Source organism: Berghia stephanieae, chromosome 4 (genome assembly GCF_034508935.2).
Source record: "Berghia stephanieae isolate SIO BIC M18660-M18661 chromosome 4, UCSD_Bste_1.3, whole genome shotgun sequence".
Taxonomy (NCBI): domain Eukaryota; kingdom Metazoa; phylum Mollusca; class Gastropoda; order Nudibranchia; family Aeolidiidae; genus Berghia; species Berghia stephanieae.
In genome coordinates, this window is record NC_088363.1 from 34517159 (window position 1) to 34537158 (window position 20000).

The 20000-nt window shown below is 38.7% G+C and overlaps 1 protein-coding gene across 2 annotated transcripts in view; it reads left to right on the plus strand.

Moving 5' to 3' along the window:
• Window positions 1-20000, plus strand: part of LOC144970468 (glycine receptor subunit alpha-2-like) — a 256826-nt gene that overhangs the window by 192049 nt on the left and 44777 nt on the right. For both annotated transcript variants that reach the window (XR_013644965.1, XM_078910149.1), the window contains exons 4-6: window positions 9817-9881; window positions 14181-14248; window positions 17265-17491. Coding sequence is in view for 1 of the 2 variants with exons in the window: in XM_078910149.1 (XP_078766275.1) it covers window positions 9817-9881; window positions 14181-14248; window positions 17265-17491 (360 nt within the window). In the remaining variant the exon portion in view is untranslated. The remainder of the gene's footprint in view (window positions 1-9816; window positions 9882-14180; window positions 14249-17264; window positions 17492-20000) is intronic.

Sequence of the window (20000 nt, forward strand, 5' to 3'; positions counted from 1 at the left end):
CCAACGGGTAAAGCAATTCATTTTTCTACAATGTCACCCCCCCCCCTCTCTCTCTCTCTCTCTCTCTCTCTCTCTCTCTCTCTCTCTCTCTCTCTCAAAACGCTTTATTTCCAATGCAATCACCCCCCCCCCCCACGTCGTACCACCCTATGTTTCCCCCTTCATCCGTGCTTATTGTGAAACCATATTTTATTGTTGTTTCTAATTCTTTAATTCGGAGGCCTTCCGAAAGCTACGCGGTCTATCATTTCTTTTAATTTGTATTTTCACCGTGGATATTTTGTCAGGCGTTTATTTATTCATTTTGTCAATATATATATATATATATATATATATATATATATATATATATATATATATATATATATATATATATATATATATATATATATATATATATTTATTTATATAAAGTAGCATTTTAAAAACTCTAGAACAAACCTTGATAGATTGGTGAAAGGTTAAAATTTCCTAATAATATTATGACCATTGCTTTGGTTCTCGGCAGCCATTTTGTTGGGGGTTTTTTTTTTTTGAAGTATTGAGGTAGTGCAAAACAGTCCAGGATTATAATTTTTTCTATTAGAGTTAGCTCAAGGTCGGAGGATTTTTTTTCCTATTAGGGTTAGTTATAATTCTTAATAAAGGTCCTAGGGTGTTTGTTTTTCTCCTATTAGGGCTAGTTAATGGTACTAGGTTTTATTTTTTCTTTGGGTTAGGTGAGGGAATATGTAGGTTATTTTCCTTAGCACGAGGTTGGGTGGGGTTCCTTACCTCCCATAGCGGGCAGGGAGGTACTTACTGTGTCTTCTGTCCCCCTGTATCTGTTTTCCAACATGCTTTCTGTCTTTGTCTTGGAATGAGATTGCTTGGTTTTGTCCTGACCCTGGCCGGATACCCTTGCTGGGAGGGAAACAGTCAAATGTATAGTTAGTTTTGGGAGATGATATTTTTTCCTTGTAAATTATCTCTCTGTTATGTACTGTATTATGTTTTGTTTATGTATTATATGGTTTGTAAACATTTCAGTGTATTCCTCTTAGTAGGGACCTGTGCTTGTGTCTGGATGAGACTTTTAGGTGATCTCCAACTAAGTACACTGATAGTGTGCTCTTGGAATCTACATCTGTTCCCTATTTGAACCAATTCCCTTTTGTCTGCTTATTCTTGGATTCTTTAATTGTAATTCTAGAACTTTTTACTATCCCATTTTCTTCCTTTTTACTGGCGCTGATGTGACCTTAATGTGTTGCAAGCGCCCTAAAACCCCTAAAAACATAAAAACATAAACATTAGCACGAGGAGACTGGAATAACCCAGGCGTCAACCGCTGTGCAGCGTCGCATAGAGTTTTACTGTTGAGTTAGGGATAAATATAGTGATCCCAACGGGGCTATCTATTTAGTTGTAGTCGCAATGTCTTATATGAGAATGTTATTGTTGAGTAAGGGATGTAGTGATTTTAAAGGGGTTATTTATTAAGTAATATTGTTGGATTTTTACATTAAAAAATCAGTAGCCTAAGTAACAATGTCATATAAGAAAGCTTTTATCGTTGAAATAAAGCTGTTTTATTTTTCTTCATAGAGTTAAATTATTTGCGTCTTTGTTTGTTTTTTGTTTTGTTTTTTTTGTTTTTTTGTTGTTGTTTTTTTTTGTTTTGTTTTGTTTTGGGGTCATTTTTTTTTTTTTTTGTTATTTTTAACTAGTTAACTGCTGTGCGTATTTAAAAGTTTGGCCAGAAAACTAGTCCATCAAATATCGATCGATTATAATGACCCTCACCTTGGAAAAAAACTCTCAAACCTGGGATCTCCTGAAGTCTTCCTTGATCCCAAGTGTTTGAGAGTTCTTCCCAAGATGATTGTCATTTAAAGCGATCGATATTTGAAGGACGAGTTTTCTGGCCAAATTTTTAAATAGGTGTTTTTTTTTCAGAGTACGAAAGTTAACTGGTTATAACTATTCGACAATAAATGTGCTTCAGATCCAAGCTTTTGTGTTGTCAAGAGTCAAATTGGGAAAGTTCCTCTTTGAGCTTTAATGTCTTTCCACACCCAAGCAACAAATCCTGCCTTTTATGTCTTCCATTTCCTTGTATGTCTCCAGATTCTGTAATACTCAGAAAAAAAATCAACCATGTATTTCAAATTTTGGTCAGAAATCTCGTCCTTCAAATATCCATTGATTAAAATGACCCCAGTCTTGGCAAAATCTCTCAAAACTGGGACTTCACGAAGTTTTCAATAAATTCAAAGGCTTGAGAGATTTTGACAAGATGAGGATCATTTTAATCGTTTGATATATTTAAAGGAGGAGGAGTTTTCTCACCATAATTTCAAATATGTGTTGTTTTTTCAGAGTAAGGCAATCATGCCCTTGATTGAGTCTTGTCTATTTCTACTCTTCCCTTATTCCTTTTTAGGGGTGCATTACTTCCCCTCGTTTTTGGTGATCTCCCTGTATAAAATAGATTTTTAAAAAGCTGACGTGCATCTCATTGAGGTACACAATCGACGTGCACGTATTTACAGGTCAGATAACCCATATTAGTATGGCCTCATAGTTGTAATGGAAATACTCTCCAACTAATTAACTTTTACAATGGCATATAGATAGAACGAAGATGACGTCACTCAGGCCTTTGTTATTGTTTTTTGCCATCCGTGTTTGTGAGTAATTGTCACTAAACTGTATTAATCAGACTATAAATGTTCATGATCACACATAGTTTTGTGTGTTTGTCCGTTATACTTCCGGATGGCAATGTTGTGAGCTTCTTAGCGAAGCGCATACTATCAATAGCGTGCTTAGACACCCCTTTCATCTGATCATGTGTTTATGACAAAAAAAAAAAAAGAATTTCAAAAAGGCAAAAGCTAGAGCAAGGTGACTAAGTGAGCAAATAAAATGGAGAGAAAAATAAAGTGAGTAATAAATGTGACTCATATAAAAGGGAGACGACACCAAAAAACAACGTTTCGGTCCTTGACCTTCTTTAGGGGACTAACAACAATGATATCATAATTTTAAGTTATTGGTGTATTCCAAGGATCACATCAATGACAATAGATTTGATTTTTGTTTTCCTTACATTGTTTTCCCTCAACGCTTTCCTTTTCTTTTCGTTTTTCAGTGTTATCTCTCCTTTTTCATAAACCTATGATGTCTTTTTTAAAAAATTGAAATGAATCAATTTATGAAATCTATGTCATTTCACTTGCAGAAGGATGTCTGTTTTTCCTTTCCTTTCGATAAAACTATTTCAATATTTATTTTACAAAGTTTAGTGAGAGTCATTTTCAAAGCCAAATTTCATAGAATGTGTTGTCTGGTTTTACCCGACGTCAATTCATTATTACAGGTCTGATAATCAAACTCAACTATGGGCTTGATTTAGCAATTTTGTAATGGACAAAAACTTGCATTGGTTTGAGAATATATTATAACAGAAAATGAAGTGAGTAGGAAAGTGCCAGAAGACAATAGAGAATAAAATTATGGTATTTTTTCGCGGCGATGGGGGGGGGGGGGGGGGCTCGAACCCACGAACTTACTGATACGTCAACTCCGCCTAGCCGTGAGAGGGACGCTATGCAGTCGACTCAGTGGTGGTTGGCGTCGACTGCAAGGCGTTCCTCTCACGACCAGGCGGAGTGTTCGTATCAATAAGGTCGTGGGCTCGAGCCCCCATCGCCGCGAAAAAAAATATTCTCTTTTGTCTTCTGGCACTTTTCTACTCACTTCATTTTCTGTTATTATCAACTTTTCTGAATTTGAGAGTATTTACATTTTACAATAAGCCCATAACAGTTTAGGTTATCGGACCTTCAAAATGTCGACGTCAATATTTTACCTAAGAGAATTCAATGTTGTCCGTAGCTTAAATGTCCTTTTAGAAGCTAAATGTCTGCCCTCCGTAAAAATGGGTTATTTTGTCAGGAAAATTACAGGGGGGGGGGGGGGGGGGGCTGCCTGAAGCCTGGGGTCGTGAAAATAATATACTAATGAAAAGGTGACAGTTCATAAAATGCACGTTTCGGTAACGAACCCTTCATCAGCAAAACAATAAATAAAGTGGAAACGTTGAAAGCAAATATTTCCCATTCTCACCTTTTGGTTTGTTATTTCTTCCTGACATTACTTGTCATTTCTCTGCTTCAATAAAAGCCTATTATATGTAACCCACAGTGTCAATCCAGTATTGTGTCGTCAAGAACTGACGTACACTTATTTGCAGGTCTGATGACCCAATTCCTTACGAGCTCATTGTTATAATGGAAATAAAAAAAAATGACGCAAAGCATTATCCATTACAACAACGTTAAACTAGGCCCATAATCGGATTCGGATTTCAGACCTGTATATATGTACACGTTGGAATGAGCCGGGTGGTGACAAATGAATCCGAAGTAAGAATTAGTCATGAATTCACGTAATACTAGGGCTCTTTCAGAAATAACCGAAAAATGCCCATTGCTCAGCAACCAGTGGAGATTTTTTAATTCTGTAAACGACATGATATTTCAAGACGATTTTAAAGATGGCGGCCCACCTTGAAACTTGGTCAAAGGAAGAAATCAGAGCTGTCATACGTTTTTTGAACGCCAAAAGTCTGAATCTTACCGAAATTCATAAAGAACTTCAGAGTGTATATGGTGAGCATATTATAAGCCGTACACAAGTCTATCACTGGTGTAATTTGTTTGAAGCCGGCCATTCCGACTTGACAGACAGGGAAGGGAGAGGGCGTTCGATAACTGCGACGTCAGAAGACAATGTGAAGCGAGTTGATGAGCTTATTCGTCAAGACAGGAGGTTGAAACTTCATGAAATCGCAAGCAGTCTTGAAATTTCGGAAACTTCTGCCCATAGAATTGTATTTGATGAACTTGGCTACAGAAAAGTCAGCGCAAGATGGGTTCCTAAGCAATTGACAGACAATCATAAAGAACAAAGATTGGACATCTGCAGGCAACTTTTGAGAAGAAGCAAGAGCTCACGCAGGGTTCACGGGCATACTGCCAACGCCGGCGGAGACTTTCTATGGTACGATGTGACTTTTCTTGACAGCATAGTCACCGGTGATGAGACTTGGTTGCACCATTGCACCCCAGAAACAAAGCAAGATTCGATGACATGGAAACATCCATCCTCACCTGTCGCGAAGAAATTCAAAGTCATGCGGTCAGCAAAGAAAATGATGGGAACTGTTTTCTGGGACAGTCGTGGTGTTATTCTGTTCGAAACCTTACAACCTGGAGAAACAATCAATGCTGCAAGGTACTGCCAAACTCTTGACAAGCTTAGGGAGGCCATTCGCAGAAAGCGCCCAGGGCAGTTGACCAACGGGGTCATTTTGAAACACGACAACGCTATACCCCACACAGCACGAGTGACGCAAGGTTGGCTAGAGAAATATGGATGGGAGATTTTGCCACACCCACCACACAGTCCAGACCTCGCACCATCTGATTATCACCTCTTTAGGCCACTGAAACGTGAGCTGGCAGGAAAGCGCTTTGATGTCGATGAAGAGCTTGTTGACCATGTGCGGAAATGGCTACAAAACCTTGACGGAAATTTCTTCCGAGAGGGTATCTATTCCATGGTGCGGCGTTGACAGAAGTGTGTCGACAGACTTGGCTGTTACGTAGAGAAATGAAGGACGAGTCAAGGTATGAACACGTGCAAGAATTTTGTTGATAGCATAAAAAACGCGGATTTTACAGGCATTTTTCGGTTAATTATGAAAGAGCCCTCGTATATGGTAAGCACATCCAATCATATCAGGGGGAAATGGTGTGGCTACCTGAGAAAACCCGGAAAGATGCGCACATTTCATAAATTAAGTTATGTGTGCAGTGATTTATAGACCACATCTTTTTGATCATTTACCACTTTCAATTTTCTTTCTACGTCTATTAGAACCCAAGTTATGATTTTTTTTCTGAATAAAATTTGTTGCTATGGGAAACAATTTATAATCGATTTTGGCTCATATCTCAAATCGAAGCTTGCCGTATCTTCCCGGGTTTTCTCAGCCAGCCTCACATACTTGACCCATCGTCTCAAAACGGTATTATGTCGGTACGAACCATATGCTTAAAAGCCGAATTAAATGTTAGGACCCTAGAATATGCTATCCATTCTCCTCAATAAAACATACAAACTCAACACAACTCTGGTATTTCTGGCTATACAGTCAATTTTCAAGATCTTAACCGTCCTGAATTAATACCATATTTAAGCGAAGGGTCACATATATTAACACAGTGGATAGTAATGAATGATTTAAACATGCTATCGTACTTGATAACATCAAGATTTATCCTACAATCACTCAACCGTTCCAGTTATATTTTGTTTTTTGTTCATAAAAACACATCTAAGATATATAAGATAACATTATAATTCATATATGGGATATGTGCGGCTATGTGGTCTTGTGGTATGACACTCGCTTTCGGTCCTGAAGGTCCTGGGTTGGAGACTCGCTAGGCGCATGGTTCAGTTCCGGGTCAAACCTCTTTACTCATATTCTCTCACCGTACTCATGTGTAAAATGAGTACCTGGCCGTTAAAAGTGTTGTCTCTGTCCGAAAAAAAGTAATATCGCCTAACAGGTGTCATGTCCGGTCCTACATTATGTTAAGTGTTGCTGTTGTCCAGGGACCCTTTGTAAAGCGCTTTAAGCACGTTTAGTGGATGTTGCGTTGTATTAAAGCTCAACTTTACACACTGTTTGTTCGTGATAAAATCATGATTTATACTAAAACCACGGGTTCGTTTCAGTTGTTTTTTTTTTTTGTTTTTGTTTTTTTGTTTGTAATTTTTTTTTTACAAGATATACAACATAACATTATAACTGATATATCATTAAATTGACATATACCACTTAGCTTAGTATGTGAAATCAACAAACAAATTATAAAATTTGAGTCAAGCCCGTGTTGGTTTCAGTCATGTATTTGTTCCCCAACGTGTCAAATCGGTATTATGTCGGGATCCAGTCGGTCAGGGAAATAGAATTCATTGCCACAAATATAAAACTTGGGTTTACTTTCTCTACGTCATGCTGGAGTATAAATACTATTTAATTTATTGCTTTGAAAAAACTTCTAAGGTCCAATTTCTCATCATTCTAAATTCACTTTTTGGGGTCTGAATCATCCCGACATAATACCGTTTTGAGACGGAGGATTACTTATAGTCTGGGTTTCTTTTGGTTTTTTATTTTCTTTTTTTTTTATTGTTGTTGTTGTTGTTGGTGGTGGTGGTGGTGGTGGTGTTGTTGTTGTTGTTCTTCTTCTTCTTCTTCTTCTTCTTCTTCTTCTTCTTCTTCTTCTTCTTCTTCTTCTTCTTCTTCTTCTTCTTCTTCTTCGCCTTCTTTTGTTTTGTTTTTTTTTGTTTTTTTGTTGTTGTTTTTTTTTTATTCTGGCCTCTCTTTCCACCACATTTTGATTGGATAATGGATCTCATGTTAGAACTGAAAGTTGTTTTTGATAGACTAACGACTCGTCCCATCTGTAGTGTAGCAAGCAAGTTTTACTGTCATTTGAACGCTACAGAAACCTTTAAAAAAAGATTATGTAGTCCTTCAGAGCCATTAGGCCCATAGAGCAGGAGTTTATCGTGAATCTGACAAGAGAAATTGCTTGCCACACTTGTGTAGAACGCTAGTCTATAGCAAAACACTTTCCGACATATCAAACAAAGCCAGATCCCAATTCATTGCTGGGTGGACAGGGTGAGGGGGTCAGGAAAAAATTCGATCTTACCCCGGATCGATCTCTGTTCCTTAGCGTGTGAAGGGAGTACTCTATCACCTGAGCTTTCGGCACTCCATGCTTCATGTAACTCATCGAAAAGATTGATCAATGAATTCACGTAGAGATAGAACGAAGTTGATGTCACTCAGGTCTTTGTTATTGTTTTTTTTTTTTTTAGCCATCGATGTTTATGAATAATTCTCACTAACTTTATTAACCAGACTATAGATAGTATGCGCTTGGCTAAGAAGCTCATAACGTTGCCATCCGGAAGTATAACGGACCAACACACAAAAATGTGTGTGTCCATGAACGTTTTTAGTCGGGTTAAAGCAGTTCAGTGAGCATTACTCATAAACGCGGATGGCAAAATCCAATAACAAAGACCTGAGTGAAGTCATCTTCGAACTATCTATAAACCTTCATGGTTACACATCGTTTTTTGTTTTGGTCCGTTATAATTCCGGATGGCAATGTTGTGAGCTTCTTAGCCAAGTGCATACTATCTATAGAGCACACAGCTTTTGTCAGCTCGGTTATAACGTAGCCATCTTTTAACTTATAGCCTGACACTGACCAAAAATGACGTCAAAAGACAAGTCTCTGGCCACAAAAGAAAGCAAGTCGTGAGTTGTATTCAATCGGCTAACCAATGGAATCATTTGTTTCCTTGAGCACTACTAACGACAACTCACTAGACGCTGCACAAAACTAAAAAATTACGTCAAACTATAAGACTTGCCTTTTGACGTCATTAACTTATTGGTCAGTGTCAGCGTAGCCATTGTTAACAAGTGATCCCATTGGTTGAACTATTGAATACAACTCACGATTTGTTTTCTTTTGTGGCAACAGACTGCATTTTGACGTTATTTTTTGGTCATTATAAGGCCATAACTTTACGAAGGCCACGCTGATCATGATACCGACCAAAAAATGACGTCAAAATGCCAGTCTTTTGCCACAAAAGAAAACAAATCGTGAGTTGTATTCAATAGTTCAACCAATGAAACAACTTGTTTCCTTGAGCTCTACTAACGGCAACTCACTAGGCTCTAAACAAACCTAAAATGTGCCGTCAAACTGCCAGTCCAAGAGGGTCTAGTGTTAGGCCGTAGCCATTGTTAAGTGACACTGAAACCCAAAAGAATGGTTTTTTGACGTCATTATTTGGTTTTTGCACCGCCTAGTGAGTTGTCAGGCTATAGATAGAACGAATTGACGTCACTCAGGTCTTTGTATTGTTTTTGCCATCCGCGTTGATGAGCAATTCTCACTAAATTATATGAACCAGATTATAAAATTTAAGGTTACACACAGTTTTGTGTGTTGGTCCGCTATACTTCCGGATATATTTAACATGGAGGACGGGACATGACGCCTGTTATGCTATATTACTTTTTTCCCGACATAGACACCACTGGTAACGGCCAGGTAATCATTTTACACCTAGTACAGTGAGAGAACATGAGTAAAGAGCCTTTTCTAAGGACTCAATAACTAAGTGCCGAACCTAGGCTCGAACCCAGGACCTTCCGATCCGAATGCGATAGTCATACCACTAGACCACATAGCCGCACAACTTCTCTTCACTTCGATGGGTTATCCTTATTTTACCCGACTACGAAGTTACTGGTGTGCATCTGTGTGAGTGTGTCTATGCGTAGCCATCGTTATGCCTGACACTAAAATTTGACGTCATTATTTGGTTTTTGCACCGCCTAGTGAGTTGTCATGAGTAGTGCTCATGGAAACAAGTTATTTCATTGGTTGAACTATTGAATACAACTCACGATTTGTTTTCTTTTGTGGCGAAAGACTGGCATTTTCACGTCATTTTTTGGTCAGTGTCAGGCCTTAACGTTACGAAGGCCACCGTCTATGTCTATATTGTATTGTTATAAATGTGTAACCAAATGACAAATTGCCACTTTTTTGAGGACAGTAAAAATTTATTATTATTATTATTATTATTATTATTATTATTATTATTATTATTATTATTATTATTATTATTATTATTATTTTCATTTTTCACGTCCAGAACAATGTTTGTGAACGCTTTGCTGGAAGAATATGACAGTGCTGTGACTCCAACGTTTGAGGAAGGTAAGCAGAATATTATTGTTTGCTATAAATAGGTCGAAGATGACGTCACTCAGGTCTGTGTTAATGTTTTTTGCCATCCGCGTTTATGAGTAATGCTCACTGAACTGTATTATCCCGACTATAAACGTTCATGTTATGAGCTTCTTACCCAAGTGCATACTATCTATAGATATTATGCGCCTGGCAAAGAAGCTCACAACATTGCCATCCGGAAGTATAACGGACCAACACACAAAACTGTGTGTATCCAGGAACGTCTATAGTCTGGTTAACACAGTTTAGTGAGAATCACTCACAAACGCGGATGGCAAAATACATTAACAAAGGCTTGAGTGACGTCATCTTCTTTCTATCTATAGGTCTCAAACTAAAAACTAGAGGTGCTTAACTCACTCAATCCTAGATATTTTTGCTACTTTTCATAATTGGAAAAAAAAAAGTATTAAAAATGAGAATGTACGTAGTAGTTGTATTCAACTACCAGTAACATGCAAAAACTAAAAACATTAGCTTTGATACTACGCCTATAATTTGTCTCAAAAAAATGTAATAAATTAATTAAATTGAGCTTTATAGAGCGCAATATCCACTAAATGTGCTCAAAACGCTTTACAGGGGGGTCCCTGGTCAACAGCAACATTTAACATGTAGGACGGGACATTCCGCTTGTTAGGCGATATTACAATTTTTTCGGACAAAGACAACGCTGTTAACGGCCAGGTACTCATTTTACACCTGAGTACGGTGAGAGGAAGTGAGTAAAGAGCCTTTTCCAAGGACTCAGCTATGCGCCGAGCACGACGCGCGAACCCAGGACCTTCCGATCCGAAAGTGAGTGTCATACCACAAAACCACATAGCCGCGCGATAGGCATGGGGCAAAAGTAACTCTGGTAAACTACGCATATAGTCGGTGTTCGGGTTGAGTGAGTTAACTGAGACAATAAAATGGAGAGAAAGTTGAAGGGAGTGAATTTATGTGACTCATAATATAATATTATAAGGGAACAAAACAAAAACAAACGACGTTTCGGCCTTTAGAAGACCAAAGCAGCCAGAAGGCCTTAGGCCGAAACGTCGTTTGTTTGAGGGGGGGGGGGTGTCCCCTTATAATATTATTTGAGTCACATTTACTCACGTTATCTTTCTCTCCCTTTTGATCTAAGTCTACATACATAAAACTTTTTGAGTTGGATTTTTTTTTAAAATTATTTTTCGTCCTTTGTTTTCGTTTTGTTTGTTTTGTATTGTTTTTTTTTTTTTTGTTTTTTTTTTTTTGTTTTTTTTTTTTGGGGGGGGGGGGTTGTTTTGTTTTTGTTTTTGTTTTTGTTTTTCTGTTTGTTTGTTTGTTTGCTTTCTGTTTTTTGTTTTGTTGTTGCTTTTTTTTTGGGGGGGGGGGGGGGGGGGGGTAATTTGGCTACTACTGGTGGTCTGTAAAATGACCATGAAGGTGTTACCTTAACCCTCTCCTTACCAACGAAAGAAATCGTCACATTCGTTACGATGCAACGAACAATATTCTCATTCTGATTTCTCTTGTACGTCACAAAATTTCGAGAAATGCTTTGATTACATCTATAAATACTAAACACTGTGTTGTAGAACTCATTTATTGTTACTTTTTTGTTTGAGTAAGAAAAGTCTATTTTTGTGTTGGTGGGTGTGAATTTTCGGGGGAAATTCTAAAAATAGCTGGTAAGGAGAGAGTGAAGGCGAAGTAGTACGAGTTGGTTTGAGAGTCCATGTCAAATAGAAACCTCGTGGAAAGGAACCTAACCACGCCCCGCCAGGTCAGTCATCCGAATGGTTAAGAATGTCCCTGATTGGTCACATATCCATTTATTATTAACTCAAATGCACAGAAGACAGATCAAACTCTCAAGCCTCCAGACTATCGATAGAAATGCCTACAACTAATGGAAAGCTAATAGATAGAGGTTATCTGAAAACAACCAATTTTTCATAGTTTTTTAAAAATATTCACATCGTCTGGGTAAACACAGCACAGAGCTGCGAGCCTTTTGCGTGATTCCTCATGTGCAGTGGTTTGAAGATCAGAAGCCCATTTCTATTTCCACTTCCGTCGAGAATATAATATTTTACAACTCGTTCAATTTCAGAAATAAATGTGACCCCTCGCCTCAAAACGGTATTGTGTCGGAATGATTAAGATGCTGAAATTTGAATTTATTGCCAGAAATATCCGACTTGCAATGAGCTTGTATGTTTTATTGAAGAGAATGAATATCATATTTTAGAATTCTGAATAGCAATAATTCAAATTTTTGATCAGTTTATCTTTAATTCAGCTTTTTAGCATCTGATTCTTCCCGACATAATACCGTTTTGGGACGATGGGAAACAAATGATAAAAATTCCAACCAAATTAGTAGTATTATACCCTGAGGCTCTACATCTCAGAGAATGATTGTGGCTTGGAAATGGATCCCAATGCGTCAAATAAAACATGGTGGTTATGGCCCATTTCGGACAACGTTCAATTAATTTTTCCAAGGCCGGACAAACAGAAAAGTTAACAAACATCAGTTAAGTTCTTTGTTTACACGTTCAGTTTACACGAGTTGTCACTTCGCCTCCAGTTTTTTTTAAAATATTCGTCCGGTCGTGGATGAATAAACTGAAGGCCCAAATGGACTGGCATCGATTGTTATTCCATGTTGAATCAAATGATGAGTAGAAAATGTATGGATGCAATCAGAGGATTTTATAAATAGAACGACGTTGGCGTCACTCAGCTCTTTGATATTGTTTTTAGCCAGCCATTTTAATGAATAGTTCCTCAATAAACATTGTTCAAAATGTAAGAAAGATCATAATCTATTGATGCTATGCGTTAAGCTAAAATACTAACAATTGCCGCAAGACGATATAACGTACCAACATCGTAGTTTTGTGTAACATTAAACGTGTATAGTCTGATTGATATAATTTAGTGAGAATTACTCATTAAAATGGGTGGTTATAAATAATAACAACAAAGAACTGAGTGACGTCAATACGCTTCAACAGTCGTAACGTCACTTCCCTCGTAATGACGCATGGTAACTTAGTAACTGGCTCTAAACTATCGGAACAATGGCGGACGCCCTTATGAAATATTTCTCCGTCGAGCATAAAAGCGTATTCAGAGGAGAAAAAAAAACATTATAAATCTGATCATGTTCCGATTTCTACACATTCTTATCGCAAGACATATGAACAGTTCTAGCCAGCAAGAAGAATAAGTTATAGTACAGATTTTCTTTGTTTAGAAACACGATGGCCGCCGTTGCTGGGGACGTGACATCAGACTATTGAATCCAATTTCGTTTCTTCTACATGCAACATTTGAAGTCCATCCGACATCCTGCTTGACAGAATAAACGTTTCTTTTTATGTGATATTAGATTTAGTGAATTAAAGAGGAAAATACTGCTCTTGTTCGTCTCATAGAGAAAAATACTTCACCTTTTATATAGCGCAACATCCACTAAACGGGCTTAAAGAGCTTTACAAGGAATCCCTGGCCAAAAGCAAACTAAACATGAAAAAAACTATTTATAAATAGAATTCCCTTTATTCATCTCTCGGGGGAAATGTGTCTCTAGGGGTCTATTCCAAGGGAAGACTGGAATAAACCTGGCTTCAGCCGCAGTGCAGCATGGCACCGCAGACTGAGCTAGGGAGAGGTGACTTGCTCAAGGTTGTACAGTGCAGCGGCGGGTGATCGAACTCGGTACCTTTCGGGTACGAAGCAAAGACCATTACAGCTGAGCTACGCGGCCCCAGAGGACGAGACATTGCGCTTGCTAGGATGATTTTACAATTTGTTCGGACATAGACAACGCTGTTAACAGCAACGTACTGGCTTTACGCTTGAGTACGGTGAGAGAATGTGAGTAAAAACGCATTTCCAAGAATCTACTATGCGTCGCTCAAAGCGGGACTCGATCCTTGGACCTTTTGATCTGAAAGCGAGTGTTAAACTACGCCGTACAGAAAAATACCCTGAGCGTCTTGAAACTTCCAGTTAGTCTGGTTATTCTAAAGTGTCCGAAAGATTGCTTTTACATCTGAGTTCGGTGAGAGAATGTGAGGAAAGAGCCTTTACCAAGAATTCAACTATGCGCCGAGCGTTGCTCGAACCCAGGACCTTACGATCCGAAAGCGAGTGTCATACCACTAGACCACATAGCCGCACTCAATGTAGCATATTTTTAACGATATTATGGACTGTAAAGTGTAAATCTATTGTATTGAAATAGATCAAACTAATGACTATTTCTCTCCCTTTATCCAGACACGGCCACGACAGTCAACGTGTCTGTCCACGTTAACGGGATCAACTCTGTCAACGAACAGCATATGGTAAGTTTCCCATTTATACGATCTTAACTCTCCTTGCCAGCTATTTTTAGAATTCCCCCTGAAAATTCATACCCAACCAGCTAAAAAAAATAGACTTTTCTTACTCAAACAAAAAGTAACAAGTGAGCTCTACAACACAGTGTTTAGTATTTATAGCTGCAATCAAAGAATTTCTTTAAATTTCGTGATGTACAAGAAAAATCAGAATGAGGAAATTGTCGGTTACATCGTAACGAATGTGACGATTTTCCTATGGGTGGTAAGGAGAGGGTTAATTCAATTTGTGCATTTTCCATTTATATGATTTTAATTCATGTGGTGAGTTTTCCATTTATACGATATTAATTCATGTTGTGAGATTTCCATTTATACGATCTTAATTCATGTTGTGAGTTTTCCATTAGTAGTAGTAGTAGTTTCTTATTGTTACACCTCCAAGTGAACCGTTTCACTCCAGTCCAGGTATTTTTGTCCTCCTTGATGGACGGTATCATAGCCCCCTGGCACGGCTGTGGACGGGCAGTGCAGGACCAAGTGGTCCATATCTTGTTTGGCACCACCACATGCTGTGCACTTGGGCGAATCTCGGCAGCCCCAGCGGTACAGGTTTGTCGCTGTCCTGCCGTGTCGGGATCTGATCCTGTTTGCATGTACCCAGTGCTTTCTTGTCAGCTCGTGGAATCCCGGCAGTGGTTGGATAGAGGGGTCGTTGATTATTGCGCTACCCTTTGGCGGGCAGTCAGTCCATTCCTTTCTCCAGGTCTCGGCGATATCGAAATCTTCTAATTTTGAGCCATAAAAAGGTTTCCTTGATTTAAGGCGTGAGGTTTTTGGTGCCATTTCCGTGACTTGTTTGAGCGGTTTTGTGTATAAAGACGTCGGGCACGGACAAAAAACTAAGAATAAAGAGAAGAGCCGCTTGACCTACCCATACCAAGCTCGGAAAAAAAAACGGCAGGTGACGTCGGGTTCTTGGTATGGGTAGGTCAAGCGGCTCTTCTCTTTATTCTTAGTTTAATGTCCGTGCCCGACGTCTTTATCCGGAAGACGACAGAGGACGGCAGTGTCGGGTCGTCGGAGTCAATCTCCGGTGTGGGTGAGCCCAAATTGGATTCAGTAGTCGTCTGAGTCAGCCTTCGGTGTGGGTAAGTCCTAATACAGTTTAGTGAGAATTACTCACAAAAACAATAACAAATGCCTGTGTGACGTTATCTTCGTTCTATCTTAGATAGTATGCGCTTGGCTGAGAAGCTCATAACATTGCCATCCGGAAGTATAACGGACCAACACACAAAACTGCGTGTATCCATGAACGTTCATAGTCAGGTTAATAAAGTTCAGTGAGCATTACTCATAAACGCGGATGGCAAAAAAACAATAACAAAGACGTGAGTGACGTCATCTTCGTTCTATCTATATCGATGTAAAGAGAAGCAGATGTTGGGATGGATAACGAAACGATTGCATCGCATTGTGAATATTATAATATTAATAAAATTGCTCTTCAATCAAGGGTGGTTAGGAAATTGCCCTTTTGGGGGAAAATAACAAATTATCATTGTCTGTTTTATATCATATCAATGATATCACATATCGTGATCATATCGACAATTATCGTATCATTGAACTCCATGCCATGTTGTTTACATGTGTGAAAAAGTGTGTGTGAAACACTGCCATGCAAAACAAGAAACAAAACAACAAGAAAAACGAAACATCACAAAAAAATCAGCCTAACTTTAATATTAATTTTTTTAATTGAGCTGTAATATAGAGCAATGTCCATTAAAAGTTCTCAAAGCGCTTTACAAGGGGTCCCTGACTAACAGCAACACTTAACTCACTCAATCCTAGACAGTTTTCCTACTTTTCAAATTTAGAAAGTAGTGTATTAAAACTGAGCATGTGCATAGATAGTTTTATTCAACTACCATTAACATGTAAAAATTTATAAAACATTAGCTTTGATACTACGCCTATAAATTACAGACTCAGAAAAATGTAATAAATAGACATGGGGTAAAAAGTAACACGGGTAAACTACGGATATAGTCGGTGTTAGGGTCGAGTGAGTTAAGAGGTTGGACGGGACATGACACCTATTAGACGACATTACAATTTGTTTTTCCGACGGATACAACGCTGTTAACGGCCATGTACTCATTTTATACCGGAGAACGATGACAGTGGATATTGCGCTATACAAAACCTCAATCTTAAGTTTAGTTGTGACAGCCAACAGATAGAACGAAGATGACGTCACTCGGGTCTTTGTTATTGGTTTTTTGCCATCCACGTGTATGAGTAACGCTCACTTAACTGTATTATCCAGACTATAAAAGTTGATGGTTACACATAGATTTGTGTGTTGATCCGTTATACTTCCGGATGGCAATATTTTGAGCTTCTAAGACAAGTGCATACTATCTATAGATAGAACGAAGATGACGTCACTCAGGAACTTTGTTATTTTATTTTGCCATCCGCGTTTATGAGTAATTCTCAGTAAACTGTATTAACCAGAATATAAACGTTCAAGCTTACACATAGTTTTGTGTGTCGGACCATTATATTTCCGGATGGCAATGTTATGAGCTTCTAAGACATGTGCATACTATCTATAGTTGAACTGAGGTTCGGGCATTGACTTAAGAGATACTAAAAATCAGAGGTGAGTAAATAAGCCAATAAGATGGAGAGAAAGATAACGTGAGTAAATGTGACTCACATATATAATATTATATAATGTGCGGCTATGTGGTCTAGTGGTATGACACTCGCTTTCCGATCGAGCCTGGGTTCGAGCCTCGCGCTCGGCGCATAGTTGAGTCCTTGGAAAAGGCTCTTTACTCACATTCTCTCACCGTACTCATGTGTAAAATGAGTACCTGGCCGTTAACAGCGTTGTCTTTGTCCGAAAAATTGTAATATCGCCTAACAGGTGTTAGTACAAGCTCTAGTAGAAGAGATAAGCCGATATATTTTTCCTCCTTTCTGTCTTTTTCTCCGTCCCCAGGATTTCTCCGTCAACATGTATCTGATTCAGACCTGGAACGACAGACGTCTGACCTTCAGCGGCCTCATCGACGCCGAGATGCTGGAGCTTGATTCCAAACTCATCTCAAAGTTCTGGGTGCCGGATCTCCATTTCGTCAACGAGAAATCCTCCGATTTCCATGACGTCACTGTGCCAAACAGACTGCTGCATCTGTACCAGGACGGAACCGTTGTCTTCAAGACCAGGTGGGTAGTTGATTCTTTGTCTTCGTCGGTGGTAAGCGGCACAACAGTGTCTCATCCTCTCAACAGGTGTGATCAGTGTTCGATTGGATGACAATGATCGTTAAATAATCTTGTGTATTTGGAGTTGTGTACTTGCTTTGGTCCTACCGTGGACCAACTAGACGAAGATGCTGAAACATTTTATGCTGATATTGAACAAGCTTTAAAACAAACAAAATCAGATGAGATTGTTTTCATCATTGGAGACTTCAACGCAAAAGTTGGAAGCCCAGAATCAACATCTAGTGTCGGGAAATTTGGCCTTGGAAAAACAAATGAGAGAGGTGAAATGCTAATTAATTTCTGTGAACAGAGACAATACAGTATTATGACCACCTTCTTCAAACACCCCAAAAGACACTTGTACACATGGAAAAGCCCGGGTGATGTGAAAAGAAACCAAATCGACTACATCCTGGTAAAGAAACGCTTCAAAAACAGTGTAAAGAGATGTAGAACTTATCCAGGGGCGGATATAGGTTCAGACCATAACCCAGTCCTAGCAAATTTCTTCTGTAAACTGAAAATTCCAAAAAATACAAAACTTACACCCAAACTTGACCTGACAGCTCTCCAGCTCCCCGGTGTCAGAGAAAAATTTGCAGTTACTGTAAAAAAACAGATTTGAGAAATTGATGGAAGAAACAAACGAGCAAGTCCCTAGAAATAAAGAAGAAGAAATAGAGACCAAATGGGAATGTCTGAAAACAGCAGTTACTGACACGCAGGAAAAAGTACTACCAAAATGTAAAAAGGAAGCCCAACAAACTTGGATGTCAAAAGAAATTCTCGAACTCATGAGAAAAAGAAAACGGAAGAAAGGTACTGATGATTATGAAAAACTTGATAAAGAAATAAGAAAGAAATGTCGAATAGCAAAAGAGGAATGGGCAAACGAAAAGTGTAAAAGAATAGAAGACCTAACAGAAAAACATCAAACCAAAGCCAGGTTCAAAGAGATCAAACAAGTGACGTCCAAACCAACAGCAACTTGCGGATGCATCAAAAGCAAAGACGGAGATATTATGTTTGAAATTGAAAAAATCATAGAAAGATGGAAACAATATGTGGAAGACCTTTTTAAAGACAGTAGACCAGACAACCCAATCACAGACTTCTTTCAAGGGCCAGCAATCATCAAATCTGAAGTTAAAGATGCCTTGAAGCAAATGAGCAAAGGAAAAGCCATTGGTGTGGACAACATCTCAACAGAAGCCCAACAAGCACTGGGAAACGTTGGTGAAGAACAACTCACAGACCTGTGCAATGATATGTACAGCTCAGCGTACATCCCAGAAGACTTGAAAACATCTGTCTTTATAGTATTACCGAAAAAATCAAAAGCCACAGAGTGTTCAGATCACCGAACCATTAGTATTATGTGCCATACCCTAAAGCTCCTTCTAATCATTTTTCTCAGAAGAATATCTGACAAGATCAACAGAAATGTCGGCCCCGAACAGGCAGGACTTAGGAAAAACAGTGGTACTCGAGAGGGCATTTCCAATCTTTGAATAGTATAATACACCGCTTAATGGGATCAACCTATCTACAGGGTGGCGGGGGGGGGGGGGGGTCCTGATAGCTCAGTTGGTAGAGTATTCGCTTCACACGCGAAAGGACCGTGATCAATCCCGAGTGTAGTCGAGATTTTTTTTCTGACGCCTCTATCCACACATCAGTGAATGGATAGCTGAGTCTGTTAGATTTGGTGGAAAGTACTTTGCGATAGACTAGCGTCCTATCCACACAAAAATAACAAGCTATTTGCTATTGTCCGTTTAACGCTATACAAACCGGGCTAAACTCCGGCTCCACTGATCATGACCTAAGAGTCTGCTCCCCAGATGCTGTTGAGTGGGTTCGGTGTTGTAGCGATATATATATATATATATATATATATATATATATTATATATATTATATATATATATATATGACAGAGTATTTGAAGGTGTTTTGACCTATGTAACCCTTATTTATTGTGGTACGATGTCAGAAAAAAGAAGCGACAGAAAAGAAATGAAAACGAAGGGCGAAGGCTATCGAAAGTAATGTTAATCAAGTGCAGGTTTTCGATGCTATCAGATCAAACATGTGTCTGTTTAACGTTTCTAATTGAATCGTTGATAGTTTCTTGTTTAATTATTGAGGCGATAATTATTACATTTCACTGTCATTGTTATTAAGAAACCTTTACAACCCGGGTTCGGCGTGACTCTATCATTGTGATCTCTGTCACTAAAAACTAAAAGTGTTAGCTGAGCCAGTCAATGTTAAACTGAGGCAGTAAGAATTTTTTTTAAATTGAGCTTTATATAGCGCCATATCCACTAAATGTGCTCAAAGCGCTTTACAAGGGGTCCCTGGTCAACAGCAACATTTAACATGTAGGACGGAACATCACGCCTGTTATGCGATATTACAATTTTTCGGACAAAGACAGGGCTGTTAACGGCCAGGTACTCATT